This window comes from Ischnura elegans, chromosome 8 (assembly GCF_921293095.1).
Source record: "Ischnura elegans chromosome 8, ioIscEleg1.1, whole genome shotgun sequence".
NCBI lineage: Eukaryota > Metazoa > Arthropoda > Insecta > Odonata > Coenagrionidae > Ischnura > Ischnura elegans.
In genome coordinates this window covers 70,488,359-70,513,771 of record NC_060253.1, presented here as the reverse complement: position 1 = coordinate 70,513,771, position 25,413 = coordinate 70,488,359, and the positions used below count along the sequence as shown (strand labels likewise).

The following is a 25,413-nucleotide window of genomic DNA, read 5'->3' as shown; positions in this document are numbered from 1 at the left end:
TACCCAATCCATTATTTTGTTTAAGTCATCCTGAAGACTTTCCTGATCAATTTTATTTTCTATTTTCCTATAAATAATACAGTCATCCGCAAAAAGCCTTATATTAGAATTTATTTTTTCCGGGAGGTCATTTAGGTATACTAAAAACAATAAAGGTCCTAAGACGCTTCCTTGAGGAACACCGGACGTTACCCTCGCTGTCTCTGAGCATTCATCCCCTACCTTAACTCTTTGCGTCCTGCCCTTGAGGAATTCATCGATCCACAAGATGACTCTTCCATCTATTTCCATAGGCAACTGCCTCATCTTAAGCATAAGCCGTTCGTGATCAACTTTATCAAAGGCCTTAGAAAAATCTACTATTACCGCGTCTAATTCTTTTCCCGCATCTATCAAGTCGGCAATTTCATGGTAAAACCCTAACAGTTGGGTTTCAGGTGAGTGGCCTTTTCTATATCCATGTTGGCGGTTATACAACCAATTCTCGCATTCCCATAAATTCCAAAGGTAATTTGCTATGATCTTTTCTAACAATTTGCATACTACAGAAGTTAGGCTTACCGGTCTATAATTTTCCACTAGATCTTTATCTCCACCTTTGAATATTGGTATTACTCTGGCCTTCTTCCAGTCACTTGGTAAGGCATTGTTGTTCATTGTAACATTGAATAAATGGTATATGTAATTTGAAACGGCCAAGCCACCCAATTTCAATAAATCGATAGAAACTCCGTCGGGTCCCACTGACTTATTTTTTCTCATTTTTCTAATGTCGCCGAAAATTTCTGACCTCGAAGTTTTAATCAGTCTCGAAATATCCAAATCTTTGTCTTCCTGTTGCCCTTTTGTTTGGGTTACATCAGTAATTTCGTCCGTTCTGGTTTTCATCCTTGAGAAAACACTAGCGTACCAATTATTGAGGGCATTGGCCTTCTCTTTGTCATCTGTGATTATGGTTCCTTTGTCGTTTTTTAAAACTTCTATTGTTCCCTTATTATCTCTCCGCTTCCTCATGTATTTAAAAAACATGTTGCCATTATCTTTAGAAATTGTGTTTTGCAAAAAAAATTCTTTGGCAATTTTCTTTTCCCTATTTAATGTGCGTAACAGCATTTTGTACTTTTTTAGCGAATCCGAACTTTCGTTCCGTTTCCTATGACTAATCCTAACTTTTCTCTTTAGAGATCTGATAGTTTTGTTGTAATATTCGGGATCAGTACTAGCTTTGATGACTTTTTTAGGAACAAAGAGGTTTAATCCTTCTTCCATTATCTTCTTAAAATCCCCCCAGATTTCTTCTACGTTTTGACCACCGCTCACCCACTCAGGGTACCTACTCCTCAAAAAAGACTGGAATCCAATACTGTCCCCACGACTATATTGCCATATTGTCTTTTTCTTTTGTGCCGCCTCACTCTGGGCTTCTTCCCATTTGAGATATGCACACACGGCTAAATGGTCGCTAATTCCCGGAAGGGAATTGATCGTGGTCGTGGAAATCGATATTGATCGTGGAAAAAATGACATTCGGAATCTGTCTGTTCTACAATCTATCTCTCTTATTTTATTTATATGATCTGATCTTCCGTAGTATGTTGGCGTCCGTAAGATATGGTTAACTTCGTCAGGAAAGACACCGCTCTTGAATTTATCTAAAAGGTTTAGTCTATTTTTCAATCTACGGTCCGACAGAGATTCCCATCCGAGTTTATCTAAGAGGTCAGTTACACTAACAAGACTATCGTATCGACCTTTCACATACCTGGCAGCTCTTCTTTGCACGCGTTCTAACTCTGTTATTAAGCCTTTTTCATGAGGGTCCCAAACACTGGCAGCGTATTCCAAATGTGGTCTAACGAGGGAAAAGTAGCTAACTTCTCTCACTTTGTCGTCGCACTTCCCTAATATTCTTTTAACAAAACCCATTTTACGATTAGCTTGACCGGTTATTTCTCGAATATGTTTATTCCACGATAGATCATTATTGAACTCTCGCCGGCTGAACTGTAGAATTTACCGTGGAGTATTTTTTGTAAAAAAAAAACATTTTTTGTCAACCACGCTCGACGTCGTTAGTTACCATGCAGACTAACACTACAAAGACTCCTCCATAACATACCACAGTGAATTTTAATAAGATCCCACTGGGCGAAACTGTGTCATTTTATAACGATCTCTTCCTATCAACAACCCACTATGTATACTGCTTTTTATTCCTCCCGCACGGTAGAGTTCCAAATTTAAAAGTAGGCACTAAGCATAGCACCTAATAAGTGCTGAAGTATTTTTTTTCTTTTTTCGGAACCAATTACAGCCAAAAGGGCGGCAAAACCTTGATAATAGAGGTTAGTATACATCTCCTGAGATTTATACATCATTTTATGCATTTTCAGTGGTACACAACAGGATTATAACACCGGGTTCAACTCAAGTCGCAGTTCTCATAGCAACGTTCTCAAACTAATGTATAAGAGAGTGCCCATAGAGGCAGAGCAGTAAACAAAAAACGAGGACAAAATTAAAATCTCAAGGAAATGTAAATAATGGGAAACAGAAAAAGCAAGAAAATAAAATAATGATGAATATTTTTACTTTATATTTTCATTCTCTTCCGCTTTCGTGAGAAATAAATTTAATGTAAATAAAATTTCCAATCGAAGTTAACAACCTGGTAAAAAGACTGCCATCGTCATCAGCTAATTTAAACCCATCGCAAGATCTCGCCAATGGCATACTACAAGCCGGTGATAAGTTACTACCTACAATACGCCTCAAAGTTGGCTCGCAGGTATTACGTAGATGAATATGCTTACATCTACGTAATACCCTGCGAGCCACCTCTAGGATGTTTGGCAGGGGGTGACCAATCACCAGCATGCAATTGGGCTCCCACATGCACACCACACGGCACAAAAAACGTCACGTATACTAACAAATTATACTACCATATGCTGTTAGAATTAATAATAAAATTAAAAAACATGCATTAATTTTTACATAGGTCAGTAGGCTACACTACAAGTCATGCAATCTACTTACGAGTTCTATTTCTGTCGTTATAATCTCTTATTGATCGTGGAAAAAAGACATTCTGAATCCGTCTGTTCCACAAATCTATCTTTCCCATTTTATTTATATGGTCAGATCTTCCGTAGTATGTTCGCGTCCGTAAACTTACTCTGAGGCTCCGTTGCATCGTGTGGCCTCAATTGGCAGATTGAAAATTTCCCCTTTCCCCGACAACTATTTCGTATTCTCGATTTTTTACGGACCTGCTCAGTGTTGCTTTTCTCACACTCTGGTCCATCTCCAATGTAGCCGCAATCCACTTCCTTAAAGATTAAAGGTTAATTTTCTGCAGAACTCGTTTCATCCAACTACTTTCCCCAAAACTTTTAACTCCAATAACTTCACGGCACCTCGATATTATGAGGTGGGCTCCATTTTAATTCATCAACACTATAAGACGCAATAGGGTAGTTTCTTTCATCAAAGAAATCGAAAGGCATTGATCGCGATTCGTTACCCACCATTAGTGTATTCATAATATACTAATTATTTGGTTTTAAAAATACCGGTTTAGACGAATGGCAAGGGTCAATTTTATCCTCATTTGAAAAAGGCCAGATTGGCGCCCATGCGATACCACTCCACGTGACGTCACAGGGATCTAGTTTCTACACGAGAGGATAGGAGTTTTGCTTCGTCTGAGATAACTAGTGCATGCATGAGACACAGAGCTCAGGTAAACATGTCTTATTAATCATCTATTAAAACTGGCTAAGGTCGGAAAGTTTTCCTCGTTTTATAAGGTATTAATAATCCTTATTTAAGCTAAGCGCTATCAGCTAGCATGGTACTCAGCTACCTGCTAGCATCCTGCGTCGTATCAGGGCTCAGAGCCTCGCCCCAAGGTCACCTCACTTGCGGCAGCGGGAAGCAGAACGACGCCACGCGGAGTTTTTACCGGCATTCATACTTACCCGTCGCGTTTTCGCGCGCTTGAAAATTTTCACTATTCATTTAATTGCGAAAAATAGATATCGTAATTTAAAAATCTAAAATCGTGAAATACGTGCTCCAGGAGTAATAATCTTTCGATTTAGGCAATAAAAAAATAATAGGAAACCACCCTATTCGCGGTCGGAAACCAATGACGCATGAACTTTTCACCTGTACAAATAAGCCAAGCAAGTAGATCTAAATATAGGACTGGCGTAGTTCTTGCGCACGAATATAAAGCATGAATCGATACAATGGACAGAGTGAAATGGTATACTATGCGTAATGCTATTAATTTCCATTTAACTAATAAACATAAAGTTCAAGTTATCAAAATGTGCACGATACCATGCGAGGCATATCTGGGCTGTTTGGCAGGGGGTATTTCTTCCCAAAATGCGCTCGGACAACTGCAGGTGCTACCCCGATAGCGCATACAAGCACGTGACAGGTGTTTGGTCTCACTAAGATAGCACCATTCATGCCTATCCACCTGTACAATGCCCCAGGTGGATAGGTTACATAAATAAAGGGCATGCTATAAACATGCGAACGCAATAACTATTTATTAAATTAATTAACGGACACATTATTCGGAAATAACAAGTAAAAAAATAACAGCAATTAAAATTATTAATTAGCCAAACTGCAAAGCGAAAAGTCACATTTGACACCGCGGTTAATTCTGTTGTGGCCTTTTGTCTTTTTCGGGACAAATGAAATTTTAAAATCCTTCTGTTCTCAAATGTATATCCCTGTTTTTCCGTTTATCGATCCTTGAAATGGGGGAAAATAATAATAAGGATAGAGATTAAAACTGAGGTTTCCACATTTTTCGGCGTGATGGACCCATTGGACAGCAGCTTATGGACCGACTACTCATTCGGAGTCCAGATAAAAAAGGATTTAATAAAGATGTTGTATTTCATCATTTATAGGTCATATATTCCGGACTATTGTGCTGCATTATCTCAATTCGTAAACGATAAGATATCCGTAAATTTCAGTCGTTTTTTCTATAGGTAAACAGTATTCAAGGGCATAGGGGGCAACAGTTCGGAGGTCCCTGGCTTAAGAAAACACATCACTCCTGCGCGACCGGTTGTATTTTGTCAAGGGTGTAGTGCCTACCTACTTTGAAAGAGGAGTACAAAACCCATTCCCCCAAAATTTCGCATATTGAGAAAATTTACTCGTACACTGTATATCTTTCAAGTCCGAACTGAACAGATCGTATACAATTCAGACGATGCCAGGGCCTGATTAAAGGGGGGCCCCAAGGGGCCCGGGCCCTGGGACACCCACCAACCCAGGGCCACCCAACAAGCATGAGCTTTCCGCCACTATAGAGGCATGGGCTTACCCAGCGAGGGGCAGGAGGTGGCAGCTGCCTCCCCCTAGAAGCAAAAGTCGCAAATGTCTTTAAGGAAAATAAAATTTTTTCAATCAAATAATTTTAAAAACTAATAAAGAGCTGTTGCAGTTTCCTTAAAATTTCGATTTCATTCACCTTTTCCATGCTTAAATCTTACCTACAACTGGAACAGCCATGGCTTGCCCCCCCCCCTAGTTTTGATCCTGAGTACGCCCTTGTATAGAGGTATAAATCTCACAAAATCGGAAAAACAGAAAAAAAAACTATTATGCATGAGGGGATTGGAAGTGAAGCTAACAAAGTTGATTTTGGTTTACATGTAGTCGCCAGCATTGACGTTAATAAATGAAAAATTGTGTTCCTTGCATTTCCTTTATTTACGCTACAAATTGCAACATCTTGAAACAGAAAGCCTCCCAATAAAATGGACCCTGGCCACCCACATCCTATATCCGGCCCTGCAAGGGCGTACCCAGGATCAAAACTAGGGGGAGGGGGGAAACCATGCTTATTCAAGTTGTAGTTAAGATTTAAGTATGGAAAAGGTGAATGAAATCAACATTTTAAGGAAACTAAACAGCTCTATTAGTTTTTTAAATTATTTGACTGAAAAAATATTATTTTCCTTGAAGACATTTGCGATTTTTTCTTCAAAGGGGAGGGGGGCAGCTGCCACTCATGATGATAATAATTTAATTCCATAATTTCCAGACTGTATCCACAGATTCCATAGATGGAAACTAAAATACGGGCACGACTGTCCAGCTAAATACAATGAAGAAAAGGGAGGTACACATTTTTCACAGCTTTTGAAAATTCGTGATTCTTGCATAGCGACAGCTGACTCTTTTTTTCGCTGAATAAGTATGCGATAACGCAAAATTCCGAGCACAAAAATACCTGAGATAGCTAAACTGATTATGTCGCATGAAATCTTCCTTAATCATCAAACTTATCACTAGTCACCTTTTTATCACAGTGGATAAGTTTCTCTCGAAATGAGAAGCGCCTGAAATCCACTATAATGTATCCGCGGAGGAGAGGTCACGGCTGAACGAGTTAGAGGGGCAGTCGGGAGAACTTCAAAGCACTCGCAAAAGGCGGTCCAGTCAGACAGCTGGGAGAACGCTTCGCGGCTGCGCTGAGCGAGCTTCACTTATCTTTATTTCAAAGTTCAAAACAAACTCAGAATGTGGAAATTAGGGCCTTTGATTATTGTTTTGAACGTATACATTGCTATAATTTCGGGAGAGGCCTCTAATCCTGTTCCAATTGTTCTTTGGCATGGAATGGGTTTGTGATGAATGTGATCACAGCAATTTGTTTTACACATTTTTAAACTTTATACCTTGTTACCGACCTTTTCTGTTGTAGGCGACAACTGCTGCAATTCCGGTAGTATGGGAGCGATTAAGCAATTCCTCGAGGAAAGTATACCTGGAGTCTACGTGAAATCCATCATGATCGGCCAAAATCCTGTAGAGGTCCGTGGAGGTCTCGTTTTCGTTGCTTGGCGCGTGACTTTATATTTGGGTCTAACATTCTTTCTCTATTCTTCTTCATCTTATAGGACTCAGAAAACAGCCTGTTTCTAAATGCAAATAAACAAATTGAAATGGCATGTAAAATTATATCTGAAGATACCCAGCTTGCCAACGGATATAATGCAATTGGATTTTCTCAAGGTGGTCAGTTTTTGTGAGTACTAAGTATTTAGCATTTAGTGCCTGTTTAATCGTGCAGTTGGGTATCCCCGTCCGGGTTTCTGTTCCTATTGGATATGAATCATGAAAGGATGAGTTGGATCATGAATCACTCGTCGTATTAACATGATCTGCTCAATACCCGCACCCCCATTTTCATGTGAGGAGCGAAGGATGGTAGCACATCGATGAAGTAGTATAGGAGTGGCATTTTATTTACTGTGGGCCCTAGAAAGTTATTATAAATACAGTTAAAAAGACCAAATACATAAAGTATATTTAGAATTCACTCATTCAACAGCAAAAATTGACAGAGGATAAATGTCTGCTTGCTCAAGAATATATGGGCTCTCAAAAACGTGGTAACTGAAAAGCTTTGAGATGTTTGGAATTACGGCATTTTTAAGAAAAGATTTAATGCTCTAGTGTTGATTACATATGGATTATTTTTATCCTGCTATGTTCAGCTTTTAAATTTCTCATGAGAATAATAGAGAAATCAAGGTCATTTTCTCGCATGACAGTATCGGAGACAAGTTGAGGATTTGAAATGATCTAGGCTGGTCATTGGGTAATTTTAAACATGAATAATAAACAATGAAGGTATGCCAGAGTTTTTGCTGGAAACTTTTTCTTAACTACTGGAGCTGACAAAATTAACAAGAAAGCAGTATTCTTTGGCCATGATAGGTGAGAGTTAAGACTGGCCATTGAAGATTTTATGTTGTGGAGGTGTGTATTTCAACTCTGTAGGGTGGTGTGCTTATACTCAAGTCAGGTGGTCATGGTGTGTGGAACCTCTAATTTTCTAAAATGATATGAAACATGTAAAATATTCTAATTCTCTCAGGAAGATTGTCTGGTAATATTTGGAATCCCTATGCTTTCTTTGATAAACCTACCAAGTTTCTTTGGAATCAGATTAAAAATACAGCTGAGGCAATTTATTTTCTTCCTGAAGCACATTTGCCCGTGGAGGCTACAACCATTGAAGAATTGCAGTTTCCCCCACTTCGAATGGTTGTGAAAATAAAATTGTGGAAATAGCCGAGATGAATTTAGCACTGTTTCATGGCTGCATGAAAGGATAAAAAAATACATAGATTTTTCAAAATCTGCTTTAGCGGGTGTCGTGCCTGGATGAATGGATATTGAACGACTTAGGTGCATATAGGTGTTTATGATGTTTACTTGGTCAATTATGGTCTACCATGAAGTATGGAGTACTCCTTGAGAAAGGGGCATCTAGAGGACCTCAACTAATTTTATATTACTTCGTGAGAATGGAAACTGATGGGGGTAGTTCCTCTATTATCCTTTTATTGTACTTCTCTTGGCTACGATGGTGGCGGGGTAACGTCCTCGCCTGCCAAACAAGGGGTCGCGGGTTCAAGTCCCGCCTGGGTAGGTTTCCCCGGCCCAGGGCATGGTTGTCCGTGTACCTTTACTTGTTACATTTATTGAGTACCCCGGTATAAAATGGCCAATAATTATTGGCCATTAAGAGCTGTATCCAGTGGTATTGAGAATAAAATATAATAAATAAAATACAGTACTCTTCCCTCATAGGTAATGAAAGAACATTTTCAGTGCATAGCTGTAGGGATTTTTTTTCATTTCTCAGTTTTTATTTTAACACAGAGCAACAGGAAGAGGAATTAATGATGTGCTGCATTGAAAATACTATGTACTACTTTTAATTGGAAATATGTAAATTCAAACACATATTCATCACAAATATGGTGTTGAAAAGTGTCTGCTAAAGGAAATTTGAGACAGTAGATTTAATTATCTCCCAATGTTCGCTTGATATTACATTTTGAAAAAAAACATTGAAATTGTTGCACTACTGATCATTGAACAAGCTCCTATTCTTATGTTCATCATGGTTGAAACGTAAGGAATTAAAATAAAAAGTTGTGAACAGCACATGGTTTTATTTACTTGGTTGAAACACACTTTACACTTACTTTTACACAGCTGAAGTTGTAGAATTTGAAACATCCTAATGGTGGTGAACTTTTGAATTTAATGTAGAAAGAGGAAAGTAGGTGTTGGAATGTCATCAGCCATGAACTCTTGTTTTATTTATTTTTTTATGTAAATCTGGTGTCTGCGTGTATGAATATATTTCATTCTCACTCTGTAGACAAAGAAACTGCAGTATGTACTCCACTGGTAAAGAAAATGATAATTTTCCACTTTTTTTTAGATCCAATATCACTTGTATTATTTAGGTATTATCATAGAGTAAGTATATATACCATGTATGTCTGAATATAGTCCCCCCTTTTTTTCCAAAAATGCCCGTGATAAAAGTTAAGGGGGGACTATATTCAAACCCATTTTTTTAATTTTTTCCCGAAACCTCATAAAGCCTTATAATTTGGGGGGACTATATTCAGAGGGGGACTATGTTCAGAGGAATATAGTATATACTTACTCTATGGTATTATGTATTTGCAAGACTATTTAATCAAGATTCACTGTATCTTGAAGAAACAGGCTATAAAATGTGACTGTGAATGGGAACTTATAATCACAGATGAAAATTGTTACAAGTAGAAAATTTTCATTTCCTCCTTGTAACAATCAGAAAATTCAATCATATCAAATGTGATTCTTAGATGTTCAGCTGTAAAATACTTTCTAATATGAATCTATTTGGTGCAGGAGAGCTCTTGTCCAGCGTTGTGCCCAGCCACAGATGATAAACCTTATTTCTGTCGGAGGGCAACACCAGGGTGTGTATGGATTTCCACATTGCTATTATCCCACTCACAAGTGGTGTGACTATGTCAGGAAAATCCTCAACTATGGAGCATACTTTTCGTAAGTAGTGGTGTTATGTTATCCAAGGAATGTGATGACTATTCTTTCCACAGACAGTGTAGTGGAACTTTGACTACCTCCTTATCTTCCCTATTACTAGGAGAGCCTACACAGATTACCAAAAGGAGCACAATCAATTCATGATAATTTTTTAGCAGTTTAAAATTTTGTTTCCTTGTCATACTTTCTCTTCATGTTTCTTCCATCTCATTTAAAAAACTAATTGCTTTGACTTAGGAAAAGGAAGAATATAGGAGTCTTTGGAAAAAATATAGGCATATATTTCTTTGATTGGCTCATTGAATGACTGATAAATAATTGAGGCTCAATTTTATTGCTAGTGATTTTGATGCTGATCTAGTACCTTTTGAAATCTATTAAAAATATTCCTTTGATATTTGTGCATTTTGGATTGCTGTCTTTTTTTAACCTTTTGTTTTGTGTGCAAAAATTAAATCATCAAGGCTACTTGTTCCAACTTTGAATAGATTGTTAATGCATAATAATAGTCATCTTTTCAATAAATTCATGACACATGTATTACTGGACGCTATTTTATTACCTTATCTTTATCTTGTGATGATCCGTCATTTTTACTTTCTCCGAATTGAAATAAGTATTTTTTATTATTCCCATGGTCTCTAGTGTATGTATTGATCTTTTCGTGTGCCATACCAAAGAAATAAGGAAAATTTTATGAAGGTGGGCGCTTTTTCATTTGTGCAGAAAAATTACCGTTGCAGAGTAATTACTCTATTGATATGATTAAAGTAAAAAGTGAATATGGACATGAATGAAAATATTCTATCCTTTAAATAAATACCCACCTATGTGTTATCAGGTATGATCTTTACTTTTTGCAGATGGGTGCAGAATTCCTTGGTACAAGCTGAATATTGGCATGATCCTGTGAATGAAGATGCTTATAAGAAAGGAAGCATTTTCCTTGCTGATATCAATAATGAAATTGTAAGGGTACAAAATCAAGTATTTATGTGGCAGATTTAGATTTTAAATAGCTTTGAACAAAAGTATTTAAGTCTTAATTTTAAGCGATTGACATGGATTTCTTTATGGTTGGATTGGTATGGTGCACCTAACCATGCGATTTAGAGTTAACCTGCATTCTAGCATTGTGTTTGGTTTACCTAAAATTCTAGTTTTTACTATTTTGTAGACCATCAACAAGACTTATATCACTCAACTAACAAAGCTGAAAAACTTTGTGATGGTGAAATTCAATAACGATACAATGGTTGAACCGAGGGAATCCGAGTGGTTTGAATTCTATACACCAGGCCAAGCTAAATACATCACTTCACTGAGAAAAAGTGATATATACATCCAGGTAAATTTTATCTTTTTTATGTGATATTTTGATTGTACCTATAGTTTTGGTGCTTGTCTTTGCTTGCCAATACAGAATCAGGGTAGAAAACTATTTTACGCTGGGTTCACTTTTTGATGGACACTCTCTGTAATGTGTTTAGAGGGTTTAGAGCTTGAAGAGAATGTTACCCCTAAAATTTCATTTTTAATTATTCCTGTGCCCATAATCAGTGGCATTGCCACAATCAATACTGTTTCTGAGTTACCATGAGTCTTGACCCCCATGAGTCTTTAAAACTTTTACTCCATCCCATTTAAGTACTTTATTTTCATAAATACTTGTACAAAATTGTTTTTGAGTCCTAAAAATCATGTTTTCAACCTCAAAAATTCCAAAATTTTCGGGTTAGGACCCCAAATCCTGTTTGCCCTGGGGTGTTTCCCATACACCCTGCAATGAACCTGAAATCTCATGTAAACCCTAACCGCCCCTCTACAAAATCCTGGCTACGCCACTGCCCATAATATGCCTCAAACAAATTTGAATTACTCAAATTCAAACCTTCAAATATTTTTTTAAAGGAAATCTGGTGTGGAAAAACAATTTATGCTGTAAAATGGAAAATGTAGCTTTTACTAATGAATAATTAGAGGTGGATAGGTTTGGTTCTTTGTGTTTTCTTTCCATTGGTTCTTGAGATGATTATCATAATTGGAACTGAAGCTAGATAGAATCAGTATGGAAATAGTGTGTGCAAGCTCTACTTCAAAAACTTTCCTCAAGCATAATTTACGTTACATAATTAAAATAGTTGTGGAACATTGTGAGATAACTTGATGTATTATTGTAAGCAATTTCAATGATACTGTTAAAAGAATCATTGATAGCTCTTAGAGAGTAAGCATTTACAATTGAACTCTTGATTATAAAGTGTAACTAAAACCGATGCTGAACCAGAATCACAAAACAGCCATCCTTATAAGGATAGTTGTTATGAAACAGTTCTTCAGCTTAATGAAGTTTGATATTGAGTTGAATAACAGCCAAAATATTGTGAGTAGGTATACATGTAAACTAGTATTCACCATACCCTAATATAATGACATTACTAGATTTTATATTTAAAAATGCACTCCTCGTTTCTTTGGAAGCCTGGTAAAAAAGAAGCATCGCCTCAGAATTATTCTTTGAATAACATCATTCTTTGGTGAATTTATTTCTTAAAAGTTTTATTACCAACAGTCGAGCCTCAATTTTCTGATGTTTGATTACCTACCTATTTTGCCATTTATTGGATTATCTGACTTTCACTTTAGAAGCCAGTCCACGTAAACAATCTCTTATTCTCCTTTTCCTGTCATCATCTCTTTTCCCCTTCATCTCCTCCCCTACTCAATGCATATGCAATATGCATAGGCATACCCAGCAGGGGTAGGAGGGGGCAGCTGCCCCCCCAAATGTATTTGAACAAATTTTCTATAAATCCAAGAAAAGTAATATGTATGAGGATCAATCATTTAATGAGAATAAAATATTTTTCCGTGCAAATAATTTTAAAAGCTAATAAAGCGCTGTTATAATTTTCTTGAAATTTTGGTTTTGTAACCCTTTCTGTGTTACAGCTTGAACGACCACGGCTTTCCCCCCAGTATTGATCCTGCGTACGGCCATGCAATTATGAATGTAGTTTTTCAACGGAATGGGCTATAGGGTAGTTTCCTTCATCAAAGAAAACAAAAGGCATTGATTGCGATTTGTAACCCACCATTAGTGTATTCATAATATACAAATTATTTGGTTTTCGAAATCCCAGTATATACGATTGGCTATGAACAATTTTATCCTCATTTGAAAAAGGCCAGATTGCGATGCCACTCCACGTGACGTCACAGGGACCTAGTTTCTATATGAGTAGGTAGGAGTTTTACATCGTCTGAGATTACCAATGCATGCATGAGGCACATAGCTCAGAGAAACATGTCTTAATAATCACCTATTAAAACTGGCCAAGGTCGGAAAGTTTTCTTCGTTTGATTAGGTATTAATAATCCTTATTTAAGCCAAGCGCTACCACCTAGCAGGGTACTCTGCTACCTGTTAGCATCCTGCGTCGTATCAGCGCTCAAAGCCTCGCCCCAAGGTCACCTCACTTGTGGCAGCGGGAACCAGAACGATGTCACATGGAGTTTTCCCATCATTCGTACATAGCCGTCGCGTTTTCGCGCGCTTGAAAATTCTCACTTTTCATTTAATCGCGAAAAATAGATATTGTCATTTAAAAATCTAAAAGCATGAAATATGTACTCCAGGAGTAATAATCTTTCGATTTGGGCAGTAAAAAATAATAGGAAACCACCCTAATATGATGAATTCATGAAAGTATGGCCAAGAAACCGAAGTTACAATTTCTAAGAAAATGATCACAATTGGATTATATGTACCTTTGAATATCTATTTGAAATCTCTGTGAAGAATACAAGGTGTATTCTTTCAACATGAAAACTAATTTTTGGAAGGTAAGATTTAAAGTCATGCAATTCAATGATAATGAAGAAACAATCAGATGGTGTGTTAAAATTCTGACAATGAGTGCACTTGTTAAGTTAGTCTCAGTAGGTGACAAAAATTGATAGGAATGTTGCCTATTATCAACATTAGAGTTGAGAATGAGCCTTGGAAGATATTTCTTATAAAATTCAATATGTCTTTTTCTAGGATCGCTTGGGGCTTCGACAAATGGATAAGGCTGGAAAATTACATTTTCTCTCAGTGAATGGGCAGCATTTGCAATTCACTTGGGATTGGTTTGTTAAAAATATTGTTAATGTATTCCTTGTATAAATAAGAATTTTTAAAATGTTTATCTTATGCTGTTGAGTATACTGAGGATGAGAGTAAGACATCTACTTGCTCCAAATTTTTTTGAGGTAGGTACTGCTTTAAAAGCATCTATTTTTAACCTTGAATGACCCATCTGTTGATTGATTGATGCTGTTTTTATCGTGTTGCCAATTGTTATGACTTCCATGATGAATGAAAACTATAAAACATGTTACTTAACTTGTCAAGATATTTTTACATTAAAAGTACTTGGAAATACCAGTAGTTTTTTTCCTTGAATCACTTCTAAAGGCTTCACTTTCAATATTTATCAGTGATGTTGCCATATGATTGGTAGGCTTCTCATCCCCATTCAAAAGTGTTCCTACTAATTTCTATGCATTTGAAGCATCCACAAAGGAAAGCTTTAATATTGTTTCTATGGTTTGACCATAAAGATTCTCTAGCCGTATTAGTGATGCAACACTCCCCTCCAAACAGTAGTAGTAATCTCTGTAGTAATTCTTTAAGGCAATAGTAACTGTTCATTCCAGTAATAACCCTGCATTCCACCAATATCCTTGATTTGTGTGCATCAAATCCAAAAACAGTTAGGAAGACTCCTTACATTGGATTAATAAGCAAAGGGTTGAATGGTAAAGTGCAGCTAAGAATATATAACAAAAAAACACTCATTAAATAAACACAGTAATCTCACATGTATTGTGTATTTCACAAATAAGACTGCCTCATTTGTTCTTTTTGTAAATTAGGGAGGGATAGGAAAAGAAAGAGGAATTTAGAGAAGACATCTGATGGCATTGTATAATATGATGACATTGATAATGTTCTTTCAAGAGGAGTTTTGATGGAATAGGGTAGTTTCCTTCACCAAAGAAAATGAAAGGTATTGATTGTGATTCGTTAGTCACCATTAGTGTATTCATAATATACAAATTATTTGGTTTGAGAAATCCCAGTTTAGACGAATGTTAATGGTCAATTTTAACTTCATTTGTAAAAGGCCAGATTGGCGGCCATGCAATGCCACTCCATGTGACGTCACAGGGGCCTAGACACTATACGAGTAGTCAGGAGTTTTAGAACGTCTGAGATTACCAATTCATGCAAGAGGCACAGAGCTCAGGGAAACATCTCTTAATAATCAACTATTAAAATTGCCTATGGTTGGAAGTTTCCTTTGTTTGATAGGGTATTAATAATCCTTATTTAAGCCAAGTGCTACCTGCTAGTAGAGTACTCTGTTACCTGCTAGCACTGCATCATAGCAGTGCTCATAGATTCACACAGCGGCAGCAGGAACCAGAATGACGTCTTGCGGGCTTTTCCCAGCATTCATACTTAGCCATCGCATTTTCACGTGCTTGAAAATTTTCACTTTTCATTTCATCGCGAAAAATAAATAATGTCATTTAAAAATCTATAAGCGTGAAAACAGAGGATTAGCATGCAATGAGAAGGTCAGAGTTTGTATTTTAGTGGATTTACCTTAAGCTTCCAAGTGGAACTCCATTGTGAAATGGAAGTCAGAATCTTGCAGAATTGAGCTGTTGGTGTGGCTGTCAACTCTTCTGAAAACCTTGCAGTCACCAGCATATAGAATAATTCCACAGTCATGCAATTAGGTGATATCATTAATGTAAAGTGTGAATAGAAGGGGGCCATGAACAGTGCCTTGGGGGACATCGGAGATCACTCATAAGAGATGTAGAGGAGACATCATCAACAATTACTCTGTGTCCGATTGAATAGGAAGTCAACAAGAAGATGAAGAAAGATGCCATGAATGTCGAAACAGCTTCTTAGCTTGAGTGATAGGAGGTGGTTGACTATATAAAATGTTTCTAAAAAATCAATGTAGCAGACATCAAGTTATGAAGATTGCACAAATGCTACATTGATGTAGCTGCTCACGACTGTGAGATTGCTAAGGTATGATACACCTGGAAGGATCCAATGCTGGTGGGGAGATAACTAGGGAAGTATGAATGAAAAGAGGTGATTATGAATGGCTCTAACAAAGAAAATAGATAGGACCAGTACGATGGAGATTGGTCGATAATTATCAATGGAAATCTTGTACTTTGATTTTAATATTGGAGTGGCATTGGCCATTTTCTAATGATGTGGGAAAGTACCAGTTGAAAATGCTTTGTTGAATATCTTTGAAATGGGAACAATTACGGTATTGGCACTGCACTTAAAGAATAGAGACACGATGCCATCATGGCTGGTAGCTTTGTTTGCAGGTGAGGAGGAAAGAATACCAAGAACTTTATCAGTAGTTAAATGTTAAATATATCTCCAGAACAGTGGCACAGCGAGAGGTTTTGGGGGATAAAACCCTCCCCAGAGCTTGGACAAATTTTTAAGTTTAATTCATTTTACTTAATAGGGTGGTTTCCTTCATCAAAGAAAACGAAAGGCATTGATTGCGATTCGTTACCCACCATTAGTGTATTCATAATACATATACAAATTATTTTGTTTTAGCAATACCGGGTTAGACGAATGGCAATGGTCCATTTTTATCCTCATTTGAAAAGGGCCAGATTGGCGCCCATGCGATGCCACTCCACGTGACGTCACAGGGACCTAGTTTATATAGGAGAAGATAGGAGTTATACATCGTCTGAGGTTACCAATGCATGCATGAGGCGCAGAGCTCAGGGAAACGTGTCTTAATAATCACTTATTAAAACTGGCTAAGGTCGGAAAGTTTTCCTCTTTTGATAAGTAATTAATAATCCTTATTTAAGGCAAGCACTACCAGCCAGCAGGGTACTTGGCTACCCGCTAGCAGCCTGCGTCGTATCAGCGCTAAGCCTTGCCTCAAGGTCACCTCGCAGGGCGGAAACGGGAACCAGAAATACGTCACGCGGAGAGATTTCCCGGCATTCTTACTTACGCGTCGCGTTTTTGCGTGCTTGAAAATTTTCACTTTTTATTTAATCGCGAAAAATAGATATCGTCATTTAAAAATTTATAAGCGTGAAATACGTACTCCAGGAGTAATAATCTTTCGATTTAGGCAATAAAAAAATAATAGGAAACCACCCTATTGGTAAAACATTACCGATAGAATAGTGTAAGGATTAACTTAGACCATATAAGCAAGTAGACCTACCGTTCGGGCAGAACTCTGTGGCCAACATCGCATGGCGGGGAAGTGAGTGGGATGAGGGAGCGTGAAGTCACGGTTGAGAATGCAGACGATATTCCGTACACGCGCTTGAGATATTTTAACGCTCATACGCTGCAAAGTCACTGAAAAGTGAAGATATTGGGCACGCAAAATGATTATAGACTAAAAAAATATATTTTTATGATGAACTAAGGTATCTTATAGCCTTGACTGCGCAAAAAGCTAAATAAATCAAGATAAAGCGAGAAGCGATCGTATTAAAGTACATTGATAAAGAATATGATATGCAAATATGGGCGTACCCAGTGAGGGGCATGGGGGCAGCTGCCCCCTAGAAGCAAAAATCGCGAAAGTCTTTTAAGCATAATCAGTACTGAATTGAAACGAAAGTATTCAACAAATTTTCTTCAAACCAACGAAAAATGATATGTATTAGTATAAAATAAGTAACTAAAATAAAACTATTTTTTCAAGGAAACAATCTCATAAACTAATAAAGCACTGTTATAATTTTCTTAAAATGTTAGTTTCATTAGTCTTTTCCATGCTAAAATGTCACAACTTGGCTTTCCCCCCCCCCCTCCTAGAACAAATGGTTTTATTTATAAATCCAACAAAATGAAGCCTAGATTAACGTATTTACACTGAAAATACGCATTTTGAAAAATCCTACGTGGGATTAGAAATAAGGCGTGGAGCAAAATCCCACGATATCTCACAAAGGGTGAAAGGGAGGGGTCCATAAAAAGGAAAAATTATTTTAGAAATATTACTAGCAGATTAACCTCCTAGAAAATGAATATACATTATACAGACTGTCCCAGGGGTCGTGTGTCATTTTTGACATGTAATTTTAGTAACTTTGAATCAAGCAATAGTCATGAAAATTGGCACACTTATGGGGAAAGGTCCTAAGTTTTTTTGAGTGTAAATAATATTTTACAATGTTGACCTTTTGACCTCACAATGTGGGTCAAAACCAAAAATTTGAATGCCTTATGGGGTTTAAATGTTTAAAAAGTCGAGATAGAAAAAAGTCTGAATTTCATTGACCAAGATGTCAATTCTTAGGTTTCCGGACCTGAGAAACCAGTAAATAAAAGTGTTAAAAATTCAACCGTTGACCCAGTAAGGTCAACATCAAGGCCATATATTAAGGGTGGCAAAAACAATAGCACACCAACAAAGGTGTCGCTCCATGGGTTTTATTGGGTGCCCAAGTCATTGGTATTGTCCCCCTATTATTCACTAATTGACCTCCAAGGTTAATACGGAGGTCAAAGGTCATAGAGGTAAACGTCCGGTCATCGTGACAACCAAGGTGTCGAACCATAGGTTTTGAAGGGTGCCAAAGTCGGTTTTTCAGTTCATAGAGCCGTATTGTTGATTTTTTGACCACCGAGGTCTCAATGGGGGTCAAAGGTCATAGAGTTAAACATATCGGGCCATCATGACAACCAACGTGTTAAACCATAGGTTTTGAAGGGTGCCAAAGTCGGTTAGGCAGTTCATAGATCCGTATAACAATTTATTTTGACCTCCAAAAGTCATATTGGGTGTCAAAGGTCATAGAGAAAATATGCAATGCGCTTACCCCCCCTTCCTTCCTAAATATTTCCATTTCCTTGCAGTATTTTCCGACAGGCAAAATTAATAGGGTAATAAACTGAAATGTGAACATGGAGCTTTAATTGTGCTTGTGAACCATCCAACCGCAGAAATGGTTTCAATCAAAAGAATGTTTACAATGAAAAAATGGTATTTTAATATATATTTTTTTAAATGTCAACACAATTACAATTTACAAATATGATGCATTAAAAATTAAGTTTAGTATAATTTTTTTCTTTGGCATATTTCTTATATTTGAGTGATTTTTTTTCTTCATTTCTTTTGCGGACAAGGTCATGAAATTTTTCACACGAATTTGTTTAGTTATATTTCACACATTGGATTGCTTTCAAAGTCTCAACACTTGATAAATGGTGATTTTTCTGATGCATAAACTTCATTTACAGTAGAAAAAACGTGTTCAGTCGCAGCATTAGCTTGTGGTATGGGTAAAGATTATTTTTTAATTTTAGTGCACTATTGTATGGAATATGCTTTGCTTCAAATGATGAAATATTTACAACCATTATACTCTATCACGATTTGTGCTGAAGCCTAAGATTTTACCCTTTTCTAACCAATTTATTTTTTTAATAATGATACCTCATTAAAAAGATCATTTTTGGAAATATTAAGATATGGAAAATTTTGTGAACAATGATCAAATGATTTTAGAACATCATTCCCATTAAGTTCATGTTTTAATGTAATCCAATGAAAATGTTCAATATAATTTTAATATAGCGTCCACTCTTCTAAACAATCTTTGCAGTTACTACAGAAATTTTTAACGTGATTCATGATATCTGCACGATTTATTGCACCCACTTCGAGCTCACTTATGCTCTTACCAATGGTTAATGGAAGCAAATTACTGTCTGACCGCTTTTGATTCAGATATTTTTAACTTCATTTGCTATATGTTGATTACCAAAATTTTATCACCTTCAATAACTCCAATAGCCTTTTTAAGAAAGAGGTGATTGATTGTGTTTAAACTCTAGCTAAATTTGAGGATTCTTTTTCAAAACTCTCTTCTAAAATTCTAGGACATTAAACCTGTGATAGAAAGTAGGAATTCATAGTGTGGTATAATTTAAAAATTCTATCTACAGCTGACGAAAGAGGTAACTAGCGCGTTTTACAGTAACCAAGTATTTTCTGATATATGGGACTTCACAGTTTCACAAAATTCTTTCAGCATTTGAACACGCACGGTGTAATGCAGAAATAAAAATATATTTTAATGACAATATTTTCCACATCTGTGGGTAGCATATCAGTAACTGTTTGAACGGCGTTATGTCCATCATGTGCACTGCAAAACCGATTTGATAGCTTGTGATGTACAAGCCTTCACAGGCCAAAGCCTCTTAAAGCTTAGATCTGAAGGAATGACTATGAAAAATAGCATGGGAAGACATCCTTCTGCTAATGCTAGTTTCTTTTCTTCCTCTCCATAAATTGTTTTTACTAAAAATTTCTATATTTTGGAGGAAGATGCAGCAGTATTTAAATATTTTTTATGCTCTTGCGTCTCCAAGTGCTTCGAAATATCATTCCTATTGCCATGAAAAATAGAAAATTATCCGTTACATTTCACACATTCGACAGAGTACTCGCTTCTGGATTTTTTAATAAAATGAGATTCACTTCTTAGATGATCTTTGAATCCGCATCCTCTTATCTTACGCATTATCAAAAAAATCTAAAAAAATTAAATTATGTCTAATTGTTTAAAAAAATGTAATTGAAAACTCTGTAAGTACATACGTACAAAATTACACGAAAATCTTTAATAAGTTATTCAATAAATTAAATATAATTGATTGTTAAAAAGCAAATTTATTTTTAAAACTATTTTAATCCAATCCTCTCTTTTTTCTATTTTTAAATATGTTAAAAGACGTATTATTTATTCCTAGAATTTTCCATAGCGTACGTAAATCGTAGGTGTCACTTGCAAGGCCGGCGCTAGACCTTTTTCCACCATCGCAAAATATAAATAACACGAGAGCTGTCTCCTAAATAAATAAATATGCATTTATGAAATAACTAAATTACTTACCTAAATCATGTGAATGCTGATTTGTTGTCATCCCTTTTTTAATAGCACTAGCGTGCAGTTCAATTTGCATCACATAAGTGACCGTTAAAAAAATACTATATGGGAAGGTGTTGCCGCGTTACTTCGTGAACGACCGGCAAATTCTTTACATCATGACCATTTTCCTCTCTAAAATTCGCCTCGTTCCCAATTTTTGTGTAAGATTTCATGCTTTTATAACGATGTTCCGAATGATGCAAGATCGCTAACTAGATAAGAAAAAATCTGCGGAAGTGTAGAAAGGGCTTTCTCTTCATTTTACTGCCACAGTATGTTTTCGCCGTTGCCAATGCCGAAAAATGCCACTGTTCATTAATTGTAAGTTCACCAATCCATCCATGGTTGAAAGAATACTTCTCGTACATAACATAATAAATATTAGTACTTTTAATTGAAAAATCGCGAAGAAAATGGTCAAACTACCGCACTGATACAGTGAATCCCCATTTGTAGCCATGCACTACAACGATGCGCTTCCCAGCCGTGACGTCACACTGCTTTAAAAGTGGGCGGGGAAGGAAGGGAGCGGAGGGGAGATGTTGGCCACACGGCGAGCCATGGGTAGGGGTGGGGAATGGTGGGTCAACTTACTTATATGGTCTAAGAGGATTAATAAAATATCCCCCAGAAAGCCGTAAAACTCACCATTTGGAACAATTAAACTTAAAAATTTTCTGTGGGAGGACCGGACCCCCGCACCTCCTGCTTACCTGGCGGGAAGTCCAGACATCAGTAATAGTTGTGCCTACCCCTCCCCCCCTCAGCCTTAATTCATAGCTGCGACCCTGCTCCAGAATGAATTACTGTTATTTTGGGCTGTAAATTTGATGCTGTTAATATATTTATGTTGACATCCTTTTGCTAAAACTTTTACACTGTTGGCGAAGTTTATGAACATTTTGTAGGAATTAGCATTAATATGCACATTTATGATTTATTCATCAATATTTTTCAGTGCCACAGAGGGTCATTAGGATAGACAATAGTAGGATCCTGCAGTTGTGAATTACACAAAAAGGGTCTCTATGCATAGTTCACGTTCCATTCACAGTCAAAAAGGAAGCTTTTTCTCGTGACACTTTGTATAGTCCATGGCCTCTTTTCTCCTCTAAGATACATTGCCCCCGAAAAAGGTACTTACCCCCCCATCTTAAATGGAAATTTTCTATGAGCTTTTCCACAGAATTTTCTGAAAGGCATACACCACTAATTGTTAGAGCAATAATTCTAAAGAAGAAAAATCTTCATCTTCACCCAGTCTGCGGTTATTTCCTTGGAAGAGGTATATGCTATCCCAAATTTTATGCCTGCATCACAGTGATCCTGAGGTACTTTTTTTTAAATATAGTTGCTTAAATGAACAATATTAAAGAATAAGTATGTACAGTTGAGGACCTCAAATCTGGAAAGCTTGGGATGAAAGGGTTTCTGGATTTCTGGTATATTTTGTTAATTCATAAATGTGCTCAGGCTCTTGTACTCGATATTTGAGATCTCTGCGTGTTCCCGCCTAGGTTTTTAGTGCATGTTCATAGCGTGTGCTAACTTACTACTCCTTCCAGAACAAGGCTTGCAGGGTGGTGCTAAGAGGTGGCAAGTCGAAACACTATGCAGAGGAATTTTTAAACGTTCCGGATTTATGGTTTTCAAGGTTTCTGGATATGAGGTCCTCAACTGTACTTTCTCTATGTCGATATATATACTTTGATACATTAATGGTATCATCAGACTTACGCTAGCAGCTGTAATCTTCTTTTACACCGATGTCTTAAGACCATCGCAGTCGTAATTCCTCAGAGTCACAGGATAGTCTTCCTTTCTCTCTCTCTTAAAGAGTTATACAGTCCAAGCATACAACCTGGTCTGCTCTCTTCTTGTCTACTGAGAAGGAACAGTCTGCCTTATTCTAGAGGTATTATCTCTTAACCGTCAACATGGGCGATGTTGAGCAGATCATCGAGGACTGGCATGAATTTTACTGTTTTTCCATTGGCGACTGAGTTCTTTATCCTGACTTTTGCAATAGCCACCGCTAATGGTATAGAATTTCACAATGATGTGCTGAAATTACAGTATTTTCTCCCAAAAAGAACTTCCTTTTCTTTCAATGGAAGTCCAGAACAGGATCGCAAGTTAAAAAAAAACCTTTAGAAAGTTATGGAAAAGAAACCTTAGCACCTGTTCATTATATGGCAACTTATAGCCATCAATTTGATTCTCATAATGACCAATTAAGAATATTTGATAATCGTTTGTGGTTTCCATTTCCAAATTCTACCATGCTGGCACTACATGTACAAGCTGGTTTTAAAAAGTGTCTTCGACGCAAAGTATGGTAAGTCTTCGGACACTAATTTGTTCCTCTGTTTTAACCTTTTCCCTACCGTACACGTATATATACGTGTGGACGTTTCCTGACCCGGGAGACCAAGGGCGTATATGTACGTGTGAGATTTTCCCGGTCAAGAAAACGAAACCCGGTCGCCCGAAGGTCGCCTTTGTCTCGGGACCCAAAGCTTAGGTTTAGGATTAACCCTCCGAATCCGGGAGCAGGTACCCGGACCCTTCGTCTTTTATAACCCCTCTCAGCGGTAAGGGACAGCGGTCATACAATTGTTTATAGAGTCAATTTTCGAAATAAATATTTGTTCATTTCTCAAGAAATATAAACTAAGAATTGAATTGTTTGTCTTTTGAGCAGCGTTTAGAATTTTTAAACGAAATTCTACGACAAATATTAACTTATATCTCGAGTTATATATAAACATCAACATGGAAATTGTTGCTGCGTTAAATGCTTTGATAATGGCCTTAGAACTTCGTTTAAAATTTGACAATGCTCAGATAAAAATGAGGAATTATATTCTATGTCTGTAATTTACGTGCAAGCAACAATTATCAATTTGCTAAATACATATAAGCAATACATAAGTTGACCGCGAACCAATGCCGCAGGTATGGTCGTAAACCCGGAAAGGAGGGAGCACAACTACTCTCAGAGTCCAAGATAATGCGGAGTCCCACCGTGGAGGGGTCGAAAAAGGTTCAGCGAGACCCTTCTTAATGAATGCCCTCCAAAAATGCTCCGTACCACGAGAAAGAAGAGTCTCTTGGGGCTCGATACAGCAGTCAAGCTAAGACGAAAACTCTGCGGTCTCGAAAGGGTTAAGTATTTCAAAACCTATGGAGATTTAATCGTTAAGACTAATACTAGCCCGTTTTGGCAATAAACGGTGATAAACATAGCATCCAATATTATCTTGATGAAGTTTAAAATTTACCCAGAGAATTTTATGGTTTTATGACGAGTGAGAATGATCAACAATTATTGAGTGTATGCAACCTGTGTGCCACCCAAAATGTCTGCCTGGGATGGCAGACGCTCACTCTTGGGGCCTTATCTCGGGAACCACTGCTCATAATTGGAAAATAATATTTTAGGTGCAGCATGTAAAATGTCCAATGTATTGTTGCTTACCATAGAAAATCAGTGGAAAAATACCATCACCTTCTTATCGCCATTCAAATATCCGAAAAACAACCAAAATTTCTCAACTTTGAGTGTGATCTTTGTCTTTGTCTTTCCATTATCCAATAGGGTAGTTTCCTTCATCAAAGAAAACGAAAGTCATTGATTGTTATTTGATACCCACCATTACTGTATTCATAATATACAAATTATTTCGTGTTAGAAATACCCGTGTAGACGAATGGCAATGGTCCATTTTTATCCTCATTTGAAAAGGGCCAGATTGGCACCCATGCGATACCACTCCACGTGACGTCACAGGGACCTAGTTTCTATACGAGAAGATAGGAGTTATACGTCGTCTGAGGTTACCAATGCATGCATGAGGCGCAGAGCTCCGGGAAACATGTCTTAATAATCACTTATTACATAAAACTGGCTAAGGTCGGAAAGTTTTATTCATTTGATAAGGTATTAATAATCCTTATTTAAGCCAAGCGCTACCAGCCAGCAGGGTACTTGGCTACCCGCTAGCAGCCTGCGTCGTATCAGCGCTGAACTCACCTCACAAGGCGGCAGCGGGAACCAGAAATATGTCACACGGAGAGATTTCCCGACATTCATACTTACGCGTCGCGTTTTCGCGCGCTAGATAATTTTCACTTTTCATTTAATCGCGAAAAATAGATATAGTCATTTGAAAATCTAAAAGCATGAAATACGTACTCCACGAGTAATAATCTTTCGATTTAGGCAATAAAAAAATAATAGGAAACCACCCTATTGCAATAATATTTTACAGGATATTTTTTAAAACCAATTACCTTCCTCCCTCTCCCTCCTAGCCTGATATAAAAGGATGTGATGGACCTCTGTAGAGTTCACCTGATGATGGCATCTAACGTTGAAACCATGGCCGTAAATTTGTGAATAAATATTAATGTGAAAGCAAAAAGTTCTTCTCTTTAATTTTAATAATGAATCGCTTTCACCAAGTT

General features: G+C 37.1%; 1 protein-coding gene across 1 annotated transcript; it reads left to right on the top strand.

Moving 5' to 3' along the window:
* Nucleotides 1-6,391: 6,391 nt before the first annotated feature.
* LOC124163982 (palmitoyl-protein thioesterase 1) lies at nucleotides 6,392-14,344 on the top strand. Its single transcript, XM_046541126.1, has 7 exons — nucleotides 6,392-6,670; nucleotides 6,752-6,861; nucleotides 6,948-7,075; nucleotides 9,754-9,912; nucleotides 10,776-10,881; nucleotides 11,090-11,260; nucleotides 13,958-14,344. Exons 1-7 carry the CDS (start codon nucleotides 6,568-6,570, stop codon nucleotides 14,081-14,083), a joined length of 903 nt encoding a protein of 300 aa, XP_046397082.1. The 5' UTR covers nucleotides 6,392-6,567; the 3' UTR covers nucleotides 14,084-14,344.
* The last annotated feature ends 11,069 nt before the right edge of the window (nucleotides 14,345-25,413 follow it).